The sequence below is a fragment of the Alosa sapidissima genome, chromosome 10 (genome assembly GCF_018492685.1).
Source record: "Alosa sapidissima isolate fAloSap1 chromosome 10, fAloSap1.pri, whole genome shotgun sequence".
Lineage (NCBI taxonomy): Eukaryota > Metazoa > Chordata > Actinopteri > Clupeiformes > Clupeidae > Alosa > Alosa sapidissima.
In genome coordinates, this window is record NC_055966.1 from 6238305 (window position 1) to 6256169 (window position 17865).

The 17865-nt window shown below is 43.7% G+C and overlaps 2 protein-coding genes across 5 annotated transcripts in view; one reads left to right on the forward strand and one right to left on the reverse strand.

The window, feature by feature from the left end:
* Positions 1–6923, forward strand: part of ddr1 (discoidin domain receptor tyrosine kinase 1) — a 48927-nt gene extending 42004 nt beyond the window's left edge. Inside the window, exon 20 of one of the 4 annotated variants that reach the window (XM_042108540.1) lies at positions 6896–6923. The gene's annotated coding sequence lies outside the window, so the exon portion shown is untranslated. Of the gene's footprint in view, positions 1–6869 lie in introns of all 4 variants that reach the window. The other 3 variants (XM_042108538.1, XM_042108541.1, XM_042108539.1) reach the window with 3 other exon arrangements.
* Positions 403–16474, reverse strand: flot1b (flotillin 1b). The gene is made up of 13 exons (XM_042108547.1): positions 16340–16474; positions 15755–15823; positions 15172–15247; positions 13393–13483; positions 10746–10889; positions 9940–10059; positions 8487–8582; positions 8244–8396; positions 7830–8011; positions 6937–6982; positions 4932–5069; positions 4519–4683; positions 403–1276 (listed from the first exon to the last, which is right to left on the reverse strand). The coding sequence occupies exons 2-13, from the start codon at positions 15795–15797 to the stop codon at positions 1256–1258; spliced, it is 1275 nt and encodes a 424-aa protein (XP_041964481.1). The 5' UTR covers positions 15798–15823; positions 16340–16474; the 3' UTR covers positions 403–1255.
* Positions 16475–17865: the final 1391 nt, after the last annotated feature.

Here is a 17865-nt window from a genome sequence, read left to right on the forward strand (position 1 = left end):
TCTTTAGGACTTTGCATGATGGAAGAGGCATACAGTGCAACTGAACCGCATATGCAGTCACATTGAAAATGAGAATCCATAAACTGCATGGTCTCAATCCTTAGCTTTTTCTTTACAAAGAACTATTTCAGTCTGGTATTTAAAAAAGGAAGCACTTGAGCTTGACCCACATTTCAGCGTAAGTGGTTTATGCAAAACTAACTTGCCTTCCCCCACAGTCTTCTACCATTTCTTTCTCTTTGAGCTGCAAACATCAAAACAGAATCCCTTTCTCATGTCAGACACCTACTTCCTTACCCATCATACTCTTGCTTTGCCAACATGCCAGTCGCTTCACAGCGCGACAGAAACTCTCAACGCAGGCCTTTGTGAGTGTACAACCAACTGCAAGCAAGGATGTACAAGTGATTAATATGGTTTCAGTATTCTTAGGTCCACAGACGCAATTGAGCAACAAAACATTTCATATTTAAAACTGGGAAGTCCCACAATAGGCCATCAGACTTTTAAGATCTGACCAGATTCTGTTCAATAGTTCAAGACCCCATAAAACCTGACATTCTGACATTACTGAACTGGTAAAGGTATCTCCATCCCTCAAACATACTGAAATGGTCCTGAACTGTAGATCCAGTGCTGTAGGGGACACAGCCTGCACTGAAGTGCTCGGACATAGGCAAATAGATACAACTGAGGAGGAAAAAAAGTAACCACACAATATTTGGTCAGTTTTTCCTATGACGGCTTCCTGCATGGCTAAGAGTATTGACATAAAGTGATCAGAAAGTAAACTCTCTAAATGTCAGTGTAGTACTTTGGAAAGAGGCAACAGATTGCAACAGGAGCAAGTGGATTGGTTTAAAAACAGCACAGTACTGACATGCATGAGATGACAACAACCAGATTATATCAAATATAATGTAATATACAAGGTAAATATGGTATAACAAGGTACATATGGTATATTATGTATATTTTTCAATATATCTTCCTCTTCTGTTTGTAGGATGAGGGGTTTCTTCTTCTATCTTCTGTATCTCCCCAAAAACATTCAAACTAAAAGAGCATCACTAACGAGTAAAAAATCCAATGGCATCCTTTCACTTAGGCCATGGAGGTCAAGTAAATCTAATCAAGCTATCAGACACACTATGGACAGTTATAGAATAAACTTAGACATGCACACCAAAGGCACAATGGGACAGGTCATCTCATCTCATCTGGTGGATTATTGTGCCATTTCCCAGCCTCTGCTTCAGCCACGCCTTCCAGTAACCTGTAGAGAGAAGGGGAGAGCTCTTCATTTGAAACAAATCAAAATAAAACACACCACAGACCTTTTCCTTAGAACATGTCAAGTGCCAAACAATGACCAAATATATGGCCTGTGTACGGTCATTTCCTGTGTATTAGCTGCACTGTAATAATAAATAATAAATATGTTTATTTTATACAGCGCCTTTCTCAAACCCAAGGTCGCTTTACATAGTAGGAAGGCAAGGAAACACAATAACAAACAAACAAAACAGTACAACAAAGACAAGTAATCTGTACTATGGAGCTATGTGTTGGGTGTGGAGGAGAAGTGATCATTAAACAGAAAGGTCTTGAGATGTGCTTTGAAGAAAGGAAGAGAAGGACAGGCACGAAGGGGTTGGGGGAGGGAGTTCCAGAGTTTGGGGGCCAAGGCACTGAAGGATCTGCCACCCAGGGTGGAGAGTCTGGAGCGGGGGATAGCCAAGAGGTTTTGGTCAGATAATCTGAGTGAGCGGGAAGGAGTGTAAGGGGTCAGGAGGTAGCAGATGTAGGGGGGAGCAAGGTTGTGGAGGGCTTTGAAGGTGAGTAGTAGTATGTATATTTACTCTTTTGATCCCGTGAAATCTCTGCATTTATCCCAATCCGTGAATTAGTGAAACACACACAGCACACAGTGTACACACAGTGAGGTGAAGCACACACTAATCCCGGCGCAGTGAGCTGCCTGCATCAACAGCGGCGCTCGGGGAGCAGTGAGGGGTTAGGTGCCTTGCTCAAGGGCACTTCAGCGGCGCCTACTGGGGGGGTTCGAACCGGCAACCCTTTCGGTTACAGGTCCGAAGTGCTAACCAGTAGGCCACGGCTGCCCTTAAAACCACTTAGTATAAACCACAGGACAGTGTTTTATGCAAGTTAAAAAAACAAAACCATATTAATACCATATTAACTGCCCCCGTGTATTCATCTCATAGCTGAAGAAATTTTGCAAAATCAATGTATAAACCGCGGCTAATAGTTGGGAGATTACGGTATGTACGCCCAGAGACTAAAAACATGCTCCCTCTGCTCCCCTGCTAACTGTACACCAACAGTCACCACCCACCATGACAGTTGATCAAGTAAGAGGAGCACTGAGACGGCTTAAGCTCAAGGCTAATGGCCCTGACGGTGTCTGTGCCAGACTACTCAAGTCCTGTGCAGATGAGCTAGCTGAGCCATTGCAACATCTCTTCAACAAGAGCCTGCATGAGGGCAAGGTACCTACACAGTGGAAAACCTCATACCAGTCCCCAAAAAGCCACACCCCAAAGAACTGAATGACTATAGACCGGTCACCCTCACGTCACACATTATGAAGACATTTGAGCGTGTTGTACTTCTCAACATACTGATACCCCAGGTTCGCCATGCACTGGACCTCCTACAGTTTGCTTACCAGGAGAATGTTGGAGTAGAGGATGCTATCCTCTATCTGCTGCACAGGGTGCATTCACACCTGGACAAAGGAGGCAGGGCTGTGAGAATCATGTTCTCCAGTGCCTTCAACACCATCCAGCCACTCCTGTTGAGAGACGAACTGCTGCAGATGGGAGTGGAGACGAGGCTGGTGACCTGGATTACAGACGACCTCACAGAACGGCCCCAGTTCGTCAGACTGTGTGACCTCACATCCCAGACTGTGGTCAGTAGCACCGGAGCTCCACAAGGAACAGGACTCTCCCCGGTGTTGTCCACCCTCTACACCACAGACTTCAACTACAATTCAGATAGCTGCCACTTGCAAAAGTTCTCAGACGTCACAGCCATTGTGGGATGTATTAAAGATGGGCAGGAGGGGGAGTACAGGGGACTGGTGGAGAAATTCATCAGGTGGTGCAGGACCAACCAGCTGCAGCTGAACACCACCAAAACCAAGGAAATGGTGGTGGATTTCAGACGTGCTACCCCACCCCTGTTGCCTGTTTCAATTGAGGGGGAGACAGTGGAGACAGTCTGCACTTACAAGTACCTGGGGGTACATCTGGACAATAAACTTGACTGGTCTGCTAACTCACAAGCACTCTACAAGAAGGGCCAGAGCAGGCTTTACTTTCTGAGGAAGCTGAGATCCTTCAATGTATGCAACAGACTCCTGCAGATGTTCTACCAGTCTGTCATGGCCAGTGTGCTTTCCTATGCTGTGGCATGCTGGGGAGGCAGCATCAGGAAGAGAGATGCTGGACGCCTTGACAGGCTGGTGAGGAAAGCTGGGTCTGTTGTTGGCACAGAACTGGAGACTCTCACTACCACTGCTGAGAAGAGGACACTGAGCAGACTTGACTCTATAATGGACAATTACAATCACCCCCTGCACCCAGTCTTCGACGACCAGAGAAGCGCATTCAGCTACAGATTCCGTGCCATCCCATGCAAGACAGACAGGCTACGGAGGTCCTTTGTCCCCAGGGCCATCCAGTTGTTCAACACCACACAGAAGGACACCCAGAAAGAGATCATCATAGGTGACTGGACTGCATAATCAACCTTCACACACCTGCACTTTTTTTCTTTTCTTTTTTTTTTTCCTGCTGCTGATACGCCAACTCCACCCCCACTGTGTGTGTGTGTGTGTGTGTGTGTGTGTGTGTGTGTGTGTGTGTGTGTGTGTGTGTTCACCTCGATTTCTTCCTGGACTATGCATAGTGACACTTTGAGACACCTGACACTTTGAACACTTTTTCCAGTTATTGACTCTTTTAGCTGCTCTTGCTATGTACCACTCAGCTATGGCACATGTGATGAACCACTATTTTCTTCTCATCACATCCACAGCTCTGTGTGTGTGTGTGTGTGTGTGTGTGTGTGTGTGTGTGTGTGTGTGTGTGTGTGTGTGTGTGTGTGTATGTATGTATGTATGTGTGTGAGATCTGACTCTGGCTAGATGTATGTAAGCGTGTGCTGTATGGTGAACATATGTGCAATGATGTGTGTAATGTCTTTGTGTTTTTCTATTCTGTATTTATGTATGTGTGCTACTGGACACCTTAATTTCCCTCGGGATTAATAAATGATACTCTACTCTACCTAGTAATTACATCTGAGTAGAAAAATGTGTTTGCTAGTACACATACACCACTGCTCTTTGTACATGTAATGTAAACGTAAATGTAAACCATACTGTAACATTTACAATTTTTTGGACATGAAAAGTGAACACACAAAACAGTGAGATGCTGACATTCCCAGGACAGACCCTGGACGTGGCCCAGTATTTCCACTGACCTGTGAGATGTTGACCCCTGTGAGTTTCTCAATGGTCGCTGGTAGCCTGGTCATAATATCCAACACTTCTCCTGTCAGCTTGGCCGCGCCCACCTCAGACCCTCCACTGGACACCATGGTCAGCTTCTTGGTCATGGACAGGGGCTTGGAGATCTCTTCTGCCATCTAGAGGACAGGAGGGCAAATACACCTGTCAGTAACACCCTACTGCACAAATCATACATCAGCCAAGCAACCAACTTGCTCCACATTAACCCTGCAAAACAATAATTATTAGTAATCCAGACCTAACTCCGCTATTGTGTCAATTAAATGTTCTGCTCAGTCATCCACACGAAAACATGCACTGGCACGTGTGTGTGTGTGTGTGTGTGTCTGTGACTGGTGGGTTGTGATGTTCCCGAGACGCTCACCAGAGGGATCTTCTCCAGCAGCATGTCCACCATGGCACCCTCCTCGTACTGCTGGAAGGCCTCAGCCTTCTTGGCCATCTGCTCGGCCTCAGCGCGGCCCTTGGCCTCCACGGCAAAGGCTTCTGCCTCTCCCTTTATCTGCAGGCAGAGACGGGGAAGGAGAGGGGAGGAGAGAGGAGAGGAGAGGAGAGGGGAGGAGAGAGGGGAGGAGAGGAGAGGGGAGGAGAGGGGAGGAGAGAGGGGAGAGGAGGAGAGAGAGGAGAGGAGAGGGGGAGAGGGGGAGAGAAGAAAGGAGAGGAGAGGAGAGGAGATGAGAGAGGAGAGGAGATGAGAGGAGAGGAGATGAGAGAGGAGAGGAGATGAGAGAGGAGGAGAGAGGAGAGGAGAAGGGAGGAGAGAAGAGAGGGGAGGAGAGGGGAGGAGAGAGGGGAGGAGAGGGTGTGTGAGGACAGCAGGGCGAGGACGGATCAGCTTTCATTGGAGAGAGGAAGAGACGGAGGAGAAGAAGGGCAAGAGAAAAGAGAGGAGGAGCAAGGGAGTCCTGCAATACTCCATGAATCTGGGGGACAGGCCTGAGTCTGAAGTCAGCGCTGTTTTCTGCTACAACTGTCTCCAAATAACAAATCAGGCGAGTTCGACACCCTCCGCAATACTGGAACAGCTGGGCCTCCTCTTCTTTCCTTTTCCAAAACATCTTCTGCTTATTTCTAAACAAAATGGTTTAGCAGCGCAAGGCATTCTGCTCTTATGTAAACAGGAATTAGAGATCAAATTGGAACCACGGCTTAACCACAGGGGATATTTCTCTATGGTCCACAAGCACCAAACAATGAGCGAGTGGGAGGCAGCGTTGAAAATGCCACCCCTCCATCTTACCCAGCGACATCTCTGATCTTTTTACCAGCAACTACCTCTTCCCAAAAGTCATTTAGCAATGGCACATACAAAACACGCACTATGGGATGTGTGTTTTACACATTCTATTACTGTTTTTGTAACATGCTGTATACCAACATTTTTCTCACAATTTCCACAGAATCCCCTCATCCGTGAAACTCCACTTCTCCTTCTTGTCAGCCATGGGGCTGCCAACCTGACCTTCTGAACAGACAGCAAAGCAACCGTGCAAGTCCTGAACTTTAGAATGCAGAGACCTATTCAGCAGTCAGACAAAGGCTGCACAGACAAACTACACGCATGCCCAGCCATGCCCACCTGGCATTTCCCCAAGAGGAGGGCTTGCCCACACTCACGTGGCATGGCGCCAGCCCCGGCTCCACCTCTCACACGCACAGGCAGCGTTCACAGTTCAGCTTCCTTCTGCTCTTCTCTCCCTCTACTCCAGTCTCCCTCCATTAAGCAGAGGCCCAATGGCCAATCACCGTGAGCATGGGCTGACGGCAGCCGTTATGAATAATGTATTACAGCCTGCTCTCCATGCATTGCAATCACGAATCACTTCAGCCCAAATTAGATGGGCAGAGCCATTATCTAGTCCACAGTTGGCAAAAAACCAAGGCATGAGATTTCCCACATCACAACTTTGACCACTTTTCAACTTTTCAAGTCTCCTCAGAAGTGCCCCAAACACTTCCTCCCCCTCCACTACAGAACACGCTGTTGCTTTCGAACTGCAAGAGAAAGTGGTGGAATGGCTCAATGAATGAGGGGAGGCATGTGTGTGTGCGTCACTCCTCTTGTGACAAAGAGGAAGACACACACGAGGAGAGGAGACAGCTGAATGATCGCTCATCTCTCTCGCTCCTATCTCGGCTCTCAGCACCAAATCAAATCAGTGTGTGCAGTACACAGCTGCTGGAGGGCCCGAGTCCAACACAGGAAATGAAATCAAAGAACTAAACAAAACACAATGTAAAACAAAACAGAGGGAGGAAGAAGATAACGAGAGAGAAAGAGCGTGGGAGAGAGAGAGAGCGTGTGAGAGAGAGAGAGAGAGAGAGAGCGAGAGAGAGAGAGAGAGAGAGAGAGAGAAGGCTGTACTTACCCTGATGGACTCTGCCTCAGCCTCCGCCTCCATGATGAGCTGCGACCTGAGAGAGAGAAAGCAGACAGAGAGAAAGAGAGAAAGAGAGAAAGCGAGAACGAAAGACAGCACGGGGGAGGGGGAGGGAGGACAAGGACAAGAGGGAGAATGTGAGACAGTGGAACACAAATAGAAAGGGAGGTTATTTACACCAGTGTTTCTCAAAGTGTGGTCCGGGGACCACTGGTGGTCCGCAAGCTATAAATAAGTTGTTTGCAATATTGAACCAACTTGTATGTAAATCCAAACAGTTCTGCAACACTGTCTATGTAACCTATGCCAGTTTAAATCATATGAATCCTCTAACACAATAAGCAAGGTGCCAAGACAATAAGCAAGGTTGTTCAGTGAGTATGCCTATTGTGTAATATACTGTTGAAGTAGGTCTACTGTTTTTTTTAGCTACACCTATTACAGTAGGTGGTCCGTGAGGTTTCTATTTATTGGTGAAGTGGTCCTTGGTCTGAAAAAGTTTGAGAAACACTGATTTACACCACTCCACTGTACAGTACGTTTACAGTCTAAGCACGGCCATTTTTACTTCAAGGAGTTAAAGCCGAGAAAACATGATGCAAGCCTCAGACAACCCGGCCGCTGAATAAACAGGGGGGTGGGGGGTTAGTAATGCGATAGCCCCCACACCAGCATCTGTCCTCTCACTCTCTAATTAAACCGTGAGCCAACTGTGCCAACCACATATTACTCCTAAACCCCGCTAGTCTGAGTTCAGGATCAGACCTGCGACTAAAAATAGTGCTCTCATTAGCGTTAGAGACTGGGCGGCTGCTTGGGGGTCTCTCGTGACAGGTTGGGATGGGAGTAGGGGGTGGAAGGGTCAGTTCGGCTGGACTCACCGCTCGGCTTCGGCCAGCTTCTCCAGCCGGTAGCGCTCGGCCTCGGCGGGCTTCTTGATCTTGGCCTCCAGCTCCATCTCGCGGCGCGTGATCTCCTGCTCCTGCAGCAGGATCTGCTGCGTGCGCTCCACCACCTGCACCTGCATCTTCTCCTCCTCGATGCGCTGCTTGGTCTTGGCCACCTGGCCGCGGAGGAGCCGCGTGAAGGGGAGAGGGGACCGAGGTCAGAGGAGCCGAGAGGAGAGTCGCCAACCGCTACTCAGATTTGTGGACTCAAATTCAGAGTCACTGATCTGTGATCATTCTGTGCCACTCTGTAAAACTGTCCTTCTGATCCTTGAGCCATTGATCATGTCACATTATGAATCAAATTGTCTCAATTAAGAAAAAAAAAGTGTGTGTATGTGTGTGTACCTGAAGCTGATAGGCCATCTCGGACTCTGCCTTCTTGGAGTTGACTTCCATGTCGTAGACGGCTTTCTTCAGCTCAAAGTCCCTCTGTGCCTGGGCCATCTCGATCTCGTTCTTGTACTGAGCAGACACTTTCTCCTGCATGGCATTGGCCTCCTGCACAGACACAGTTCACATCCTAGTCAGACAGGGGTGAACACACACAGAGGGAGGGATGTAGAGGGCATCTCAGACAGACAGACTTGCCCTCATGACGGCGTCTCTCTTGTACTGGGCTTGACCGATGCGGGCGTCCTTCTGGACCTGAGCTGTGCGGGCCTTGCCCAGGGAGACCAGGTAGTCCTGAGGAGAGGATCACCGTTAAACGCCATGGTGAAAATGAGAAAGAACAGGAGGGTGATGAAAGACCATCAAGCATAAAAGGAACTTCAAAAGGAAGTTATGGATGCCACAAAGGTTTGCCTGTTGACTCAGGAAGTGTGGCCCCTTTCATTTCACAGAGGATATAGTCCATGCAGAAAGATAACTGCAGGATAAATTATCCTACATCTGACTTCTGAATAGTTTATTATTTCTGTACTGGGGATGCATTACATTAAAGGAATTATCCGGAGTAAAATGCACTTTAGATCAATTTACGGATGATTGGGAGTACATACGTTGAGTTGACATCAAAATCATGTCATTCGGATGTGTTTTGAGAAAGTTCGATTTTACCGTTTTTAGTCAAAACTCGTTAGCCTGTTAGTGACCAGGGCATGTCATTTCGCCGCTACAAAACGCTATTTTTATACCTCTTCTACAGTTCCAAACAACATTACACTTACGTGGTAGTGAGTAGAGGGTCACTAAAGCCAAACCAAAGTATCCAGAGGTCTTTATGTGGTTGGATAGAGAGTCCAGAATGAATTTCATCAAGCCAGTACCTTTCCGGAAATGTTGCTGCTGCAGCTAGCATCTTTAGGGGAAAGTCTGTAGGAGTCGATTGCATCACGTCGTTGCACGACATCACGTCACGTGACATTTCAAAATTCCAACCTGTTAGTAAGCTAGGATTTGCTGTTGCATACAACTTCATTTCAATTTCGAAAGAAATACTGGACTATGTTTTTTTTTATTTTTTAAAAACGGCGACAAAATTGTGAATTTCCAGAGCGTGTTACTCCACACTCGGCAATCGACACCTACGGACTTTCCCCTAAAAATGCCAGCTGCAGCAGCAACATTTCCGGAAAGGTACTAGCTTGATGAAATTCATTCTGGACTCTCTATACGACCACATAAAGACCTCGGGATACTTCGGTTTGGCTTTAGGGACACTCTACTCACTAACACGTACGTGTAATGTTGTTTGGAACTGTAGAAGAGGTATAAAAATAGCGTTTTGTAGCGGCGAAATGACATGCCCTGGTAACTAACAGGCTAACGAGTTTTGACTAAAAACGGTAAAATCGAACTTTCTCAAAACACATCCGATTTACATGATTTTGATGTCAACTCAACGTATGTACTCCCAATCATCCGTAAATTGATCTAAAGTGCATTTTACTCCGGATAATTCCTTTAAGTGCTGTTGTGAATAAAGTCAATGCAATACAGTATGTGCTTTACAATCAATGCAGTAAAGGACATATATTAAAGGTTAGCATTCTGACAGCGGAGATATATAACAAGTGCAAAGAGGGGGTAAGAGACATACCTGGTCATCATGTACATCTTTGAGCGTATAACTGACCACACCAATGCCCATGTTGACCAAGTCAGAGGAGGCCACCTTGAACACCTGCTCAGAGAACTTCTTACGGTCCTGATAGATCTCCTATGATGGACGTATCACAGATAGTTAAACACAGGACATTTTGAATGTGTTTCATCACTCACACACACACACACACACACACACACACACTTTATCAGGATACAGACAAAAGACAGGAAGAGGCCAGGAAAGAAACTCAATGCTGCTGACCCCAATGCTACTGTATAATATTTCAACATGTCTTCTGACAGGGAATTATGGCGTTTTTATTATGTTGTCTGCTTAAGACCTGGGTGTAAGCTTTTCAATAAATAATAAATTAATTACAACCATATGTATAAATACACACCATATGTACAGAATCTGTATTGCACCTTTACATTAGACAGATTAAGCCTGCTAACATTTCTGACTACTTTCAGCAGAAACAACCGCAATTGAATGCTTCCTGTTTGTGCAGCTATGGTGACATTGTGGAATTTTGACACACTTCAACTGCAGATGAACATTTATGCATTTTGAGACCAAATAGGCAGATACTTTCTGCTCTTGACACAGATATTTCCATGGCTTTGACAGCATTCATTCAAACAGTTCATTCAAACTACTTTACTTGAGCTTCAACAAGTTCATCAGTTCCTCAAACAACCCCACTATTTACCTAACACTTCCTTTCAATTGCATAACAAGAAACAACAGAGTTCTCTCCACACAGCCAGTGGCCATGCTGGACGTGGGTTTCGTACCTCCACGGTCAGATGGGCGATGATGGCCCTCTGATGTCCCTCCAGGGTCTCCAGGGCGATCTGTGCGATCTGAGTTTCCGACTTGCCCAGGAACATCTGGCACGCGGTGGCCAACATGTCCTTATTCTGGCCCTGAATCTTCACCTGGTAGGGGGTCGAGAGTCAGTGTGGTTGCAAGTGCAGACAGCATAACATACTTTTGTATGTGCATTTTCTCCAGTTAAACATTACTTAATAATTATACAGGTAATGATACAGGGTCAATCTATTCCTTCTATGTTAATACCTAAGCTGTTAGACCTGGGCTTCTGCAAATACATCTGCAGGTGGATACAGGATTTTCTAACAGGGCGCCCCCAGACAGTTAGAGTTGGCACTACATACTCAGTCTCTATAGCAGTGTTTCTCAAACTTTTTCAGACGAAGGACCACTTCACCAATAAAAAAGAAATACACTGCCACCTAGCTATAAAAAAAAAATATTGAAAAAAAAAAATATATATAAGACCTACTTCAACAGTATATTAGCTTACACAATAGGCCTACTCACTGAACCACCTTGCTTATTGACTTTGCACTTTGATTATTGTGTCAGAGGATTCATATGATTTAAACTACATAGACAGTGTTGCAGAACTGTTTGGATTTACATACAAATCATGTGGTGCCGCAGAAATAATCTGTCCCTCAATGTGGGGAAAACTAGGGAGGTTATAATAGATTTCAGAAGGAACAAACCCACACATACACCTGTCTCTAGTTGAAATTGTCAACACCTTTAAGTTCTTAGGCATCCACATTTCAGACTCACTCTCATGAGTTGATGATAACTGACAGCTGGAATGGCTGAACAGTCAAATAGTTGACTAGTTTAAATGGTTAAATTATGTAATAGTGAATTATTGTAGTGAGGTGAACCAGGTGAAGCAGCTGTGGGAAGAGAAAACAATTGGCAGGAGTCATAGTTGATGACAACTGACAGTTGGAATGGCTGAACAGTTAAATAGTTGGATAGTTTAATAGTTAACTTTTTTTAACGGGCTCTGTGCGCTAGCTTACTTGAAGTCGGCTAGCCAGTTTCCTGTTTGTTGACTGTCAACAAGCACCTGAAATCAAGTGCTCACCGAAAATCCTTCCCTCCTTATTTTGTGCAGCCACTGCGCAGAGGCTGGCGTTTTTAGCCGTTTATAACAACTAGAGCCGCCCATGGACATTAAAGCAACACCAAAGAGTTTTTTGTACCTTAAAATAATGTTTCCGTTTCAGTGGTTCATCAACTCATAACAGGGTGAACGGCACTTTCTGCATTCGCTTTGCGGCCCTCTATCGGCTATAACCACACTATGTAAGTTTGCCGGATTGGGTAGCGGATCTGTAGTTCGATGGAATGAGACATGAGAAACTACAAATTTGACTTGCATCTGATATCGCAATATCGTAGCCTACTTTCATAAAATCATGCAACATATTCTACCTTGTCTGTGGACATTGTTATTTGCAAAGCCGGTGGTGGATAAACAAATAGTGTGTTTCTTTGGTTCTTTGGTGTTGCTTTAAGACTCGCGTACATTGTATCTTCAGGTGCTTGTTGACAGCCATGTCAACGAACAGGAAACTTTGGCGACTTCAAGTAAGCTAGTGCACAGAGCCCATAGTGAATTATTGCAGTGAGGACTTTTATTTTGAAATAGTTGTGGGCAGATGAAACAGTTGAACAGGATCTGTAGTATTAAGAGAGCTAGATTGTATGCTTAAAGCCTGAGACAGAGTAGATAGTTTAACAGTTCAATGTAGATAGCGTAATGGATGTTGATAGACAGAAAGTTTAATGGATGTTGATAGGCAGATTGTTTAATGAAAGCTGATAGATAGTTTAATGGGTGAATGAGTGAATGGTTTGAAGATGAATGGATTGAAAGTTGGATGGAATGTGTCTTATATCCTTATAGAATGGAGAGACACAGAGAGAGTTGGCCTAGTTGAGCAGAAAGCAGTTGATACAGGTGTAATCAATTTAATTGGCTCATTGAGGGGGCCTAGTTGAGAAGCTTGCAGTTGATACAGGTGCAAATCAGTTTAATTACCCCATTGTGATGTCATAGTGCAAATGCAAAGTCTATGGGGAAAAATAAGCTTGTTTTTTTGTTAATATCTCAAAGTATAAAGTTTACACAAACGAAAAATACATTGCACAGGTGTCCTTTTCAAGACCTACGTTACAAAGTTTGAACAAAGTTTTTACGTTAAATGGTTGAAGCTGAATTAGACGCAGTAATTTGGTGGGAGGAATAACTAGAAAATGTAATTCCGAGGAATTACCAGTGCATAAAAATGCAAAACATATGATGTACAATTTACAGTGTTAAAATAGATAATGTAGAGATAGTTACAATGGTTTTACATGGTTGTTGCAATGCTAAATAAAGCTGTTTCTATAATGGTTGCTATAGTTGCTTTATTTCAAAGGTTGCACAGAGCCCATAGTAGACGGATGGATATTACTATCTTAAGCAGGGTAGGTATACAATTCTAAAAGGTAGTCAACATTATTTTGCAAAGTGACTCCTGGCCCCAAGAGATCAACCAGTGCTAAATAAAGGGCAATTCAACTCCAGTTTTATCATCAAGACCTGGGTGTGACGCATACCTGTGCAATTCCAGTCACAGAGATGGGAACTCCATAGCGGGTGTAGACTTTATCACTCTTCACATTCAGTGTGAGGGTGTTCAGACTGATCCTTAAAACGAGGAGAGAAAGGGGTCAGATCAGAGAGGGTAACCATGGTGATACACAGAGCAGTGAGAAGCACTCTGGCTATAGAAGTGCATTAACTGGGACCTGAGAATCCACTCCAAACACACTGACTGCCACTGCATGGGATTCTCAGTACAGGGTTACTTGCCTTTTTCCCAAAAGGACATTCAACTTTGTTCTATAAGAATACAACTTTATGTAGTTGTGTTGGCTTTCTGACCTTTGATGTTTTTGGACATTGTCAGGTTTTTTGGGGGGGTAAATATTACTAAAAGCAAAACCTCCAGACTTTTTAAAGACTTTCACCCAAATGCCCATACTTTTCCAGCTCTGGAAAACAGCACTCTACCATTCAATACTTCTCAGAACTGCACAAGCTCTCTGTCAAGAAGGCACACCTGATTAAATCATGTGGGACTTTTAAAAACCACTATCTCATCTTGGTCACACTGACCATGGTGGTGGAGGGTCTGTGTGGATTCACTGTTGTGCATTTTAACCAAATTACAAAATAAAAGCTTAATGCTGAAAGACAGTGTTCCAGAGTAAGTTTCAGATGTTCCAAAACGTTTAAGAAATATCTTATCAATTCAGAATCCAATAATGGGGAGAATGACCCAGCCATTACCTACGTGTCTATGGAGAACCAGCTTTGCAGCTCCGCTGTCCCCTGACCCAAAGAATCACAAATAGCTTCACAGCAACAGTGCAGTATTCGTATCTAGGGGGAAGGGTGCAAGCCTCTAATGGTATTTACTACAGTGAATACTCCAGAACTGTAGGAGCCCAGTGGCAAAAAAACTGCATTGGATACCTTTAAGCCAGGCCTATTCAGCTACATTCGACATGGTCCAGATGCGGCCCACAAGCTTCCTGCAAATCTGACCGCCATGACTATGCTTCAATCAATAACTGCAACAGTGATTGGTTGCAATAGTAGATAATGACAAGCCTGTCACCCTGGCCTGGCAACAAGTACAGGTTCCCACTCTAAGTCAAATTACTTTTCCCTAACAAAAAACCTGAAATTCCATGACTTACTATATAATGAATACTACAATATACCGACCAATGATTTCAGAGCACCCACGTAGCGATCAAGAATCTTTTACTTTTTTAGAGCGGGAGATGAATAAATTGGCATTGACTAAACACAGTTGGGCTACTCAAGCAAGCAGTAACACTAATTAGCAGATATACACAAATTCTGCATGGAAATATAAGTATATAATGTATTCTGGCAAGTACATTTTAAACTGCTACAACAAAATTCCCTGATATTCCATGAATTTGCCCCAAAAATGATCAAATTCCCTGACTTTCAATATCTGGAATAGACTTTCTATAATTCCATGATATTCCAGAAATTCTATAACTCGTGGGAACCCTGCAAGTAATAAACCAATGTGTTTACTGGGTGGCACATGAATACCCAGTGGTTTTCCTGTCTGGCCCACTTGGTACTCAAGTTGAATACTCCTGCTTTAAGCTATTACTATATTATTACTTTAAAATCATCGGTGCTTAAAGTTTAAGATCCATTGAAAGATCCACCGTAAAAAACGTATGAGCAAAAAGTCAGTCACAGCCATGTTTACCATTTTTGCTATGTTCAGACAGGGACATCACACCACATGTTAGTGGAGAATAGTTACATCCAAATAGGCCTACCTTTGAATCTGTTGAAAGCAGGGGATAACAAACACTCTCCCACCAGCAATCATCAGAGGAGGTGAGCGACAAAACCCTGTAAGATAGGGATGAAAGAAAAACATTGTATTACTACCTGTACTAATACCTGTATTGCTATGTAGGCTACTTAAAAACAACACAGCGATAATCTATATTCAACCAACCAAGGTTTTCAAGGACATTGCACTCCCCCCATATTTAAATTTTACTGGGTATATATGTCAGCCCTTACAATCAGATGTATAACCATGCTCAACTGCACAGGAATAGGCTAAAAGGAGTGTTAACTATTAGCCACGATTGCAACATCAGGACTAACTTACTACTGAAACGACTCACATGACTTCACCAGGCAGATACCTCCTAATTTCCTTTATTTATGTCAACACGACTTGAGCAAAACTCCAAGATTGCGTAAAACATATCATTATAATTTACACCTGCTCCCAGTTTTTCTATTATTGTTATGTGAGAAGTGAGCGAATAAAATCAGATAGTGCATCAATCAATTAACGTAGTTGAAGGCTAACGTTATTCAAGAAAAAAATAAACGCATTCTTACCGGAGACCACCATAGCCTCGTTGGGACCACAGGTGTAGAACATTTTGATATTAACGTTATGATCTTGATCTGCAATGGGAGTTATTGTTGGTATTATCATCAGATCACAACTTTAAAAGTAAGGACCAGACAAATACAGGCTAACGTAAACAGTAACATGCGTCCTAAGGACAACGTAAAGTTAAGTGAGAAGCAGCTAACGTTAATGTTAGCATCATCCAACATGAATTAGCATATCCATTTAGTTTGTCATGGTATAAATTATATAATGCGATTATTAACGTTAGAGGTAATCGAGAATGGCCGTCAGCTTACATTACAGAAACATAAAAGACTTAATGGCTATTATTACCAAACTATAACATCTATCACTATTCATCTATAACAGGAGTCCTCCCTCCCTCCCTCTCACTTGCTAGAAGCTAACCTAAACACTACAACTCGGACGTAAAAAACGCTGGCAGGCAAACAGCAAGTTGACGTTAACCTTAGGCTAAACCTACGTCTGCTGAAAGTTTTGATAAACTTAAAACGCTTGTTTTCAACACACATTTAGTAGAACAACTGGTTCTTTACGTTACTCACCAAATGTTATGGAAATATATTACTAGTATTTGCAAAATTCTTCAAATTTCGTTGGCCTTCAACACGACACTCCTACCGAATGACGACTGCACTAATCCTACCGATAGTTTTACTGGAATGGCAAGTATGTTGACTGTTCAATCAAGCATCGACCCCGCCCATTTCAGTGCAGCAAAAGGCACACACTTGTGGCTTGCCCACGCAACCTCTAGCTTACATTCTCATAATAAATGACATTCCCGAGAAACGTAACATTTAAAGTGATGGCATGAATTAGACAGTGCACAGAGTGATTTTAAATTATATACCACGAATTATGTGCAGTAAAACAAATTTATGGTGATGCCCTGACCCCTAGTGGTTAGGGCAGCGAGTTATTAATCCATTGCTGTTAAAGAAGCCCTATGCAACAATTTTAGCAAAAATGACCTTAATTATGCAGGTTGAGAGCCGTTCTGATGGTTCTACAAAACTTTTTGGGTCGTTTGGTGGGTGCTTCGTCACCCCCTAGTGCTTCTCCGCGGAAAAACCGAATATGCAAGAATAACCAGACTTGCATAGGGTCAGAGAATGTCTAACAAGTGAAGAACCGCCACTCTCGGGAAACTTCCGGTTTCTGAACTGGTTGCAGTTCCTTTTCTGGTTCCACATGAGGGCGCTCACGAATAAGTGCAGAATGAATGGAGGTCTATGGAGCTATACCCCTCAAATCCACTTTTCTCTGGATATAATTTTTTGCCCAGAAATTTGAATTTTGCATGCGAAAGAGGGGACAGAGAAAATACAGACCGCTGAGTATTATATTTTTGAGTCACTTATTTGATTTAAAAAGCCTTTCAAATGCGTCAATGAAGTCATTCATTAGCAGAAAGCTAGTGTGTTGTGGGCAACAACGACCCAACCTGTAAGAAATCGAAAGTACGCAAGTACTCGTTCATTCAACTTTTGACCTATAATCCATATTAAGCTTGCAGAAACCACAATCATATATTCGATTTTTCAACGACAACCAGGTGAAAGAGACACATTTAGCCGTCTAGCTCCATAGACCCCCATTGTTTTTGCACTTATTCGTGATCGCCCCTAGCGGAACTACAACAGATTGCCGGTACAATGGAGTTAATAGGGAGTAATCCGGCTCTCCGTAAACGGGCTCTGATAGGGCTTTTTTAAGTTTTCTTCTACTTGGTGCGCAAAAGGTCACAAAAGTAGGCTAGGCTATTTGTAGGCCTGGGCTAATTGTAGAAAAGAAACGAGATAAGGTAGGCTACCCTAAGATAGGCCCATATGTGTTGGTGTAGCATACATTTAAAACTAGTCTATAGATTTGTTATCGGAAGACATTTGTAACAGTGGGATTGTTTGTGCTAGAATAGATTTGTATGGGTTGAACATATGTGTAATATTGGGAATTAATTGTGCAAATTATTTGTGCCAATTACAATCAGTTCTATAGTTAATTTAGTTTTGTATCTGTAGGCTTGTCTGTAGAATAGGCCTAAGACATAGGCCTATTTGTAATATTG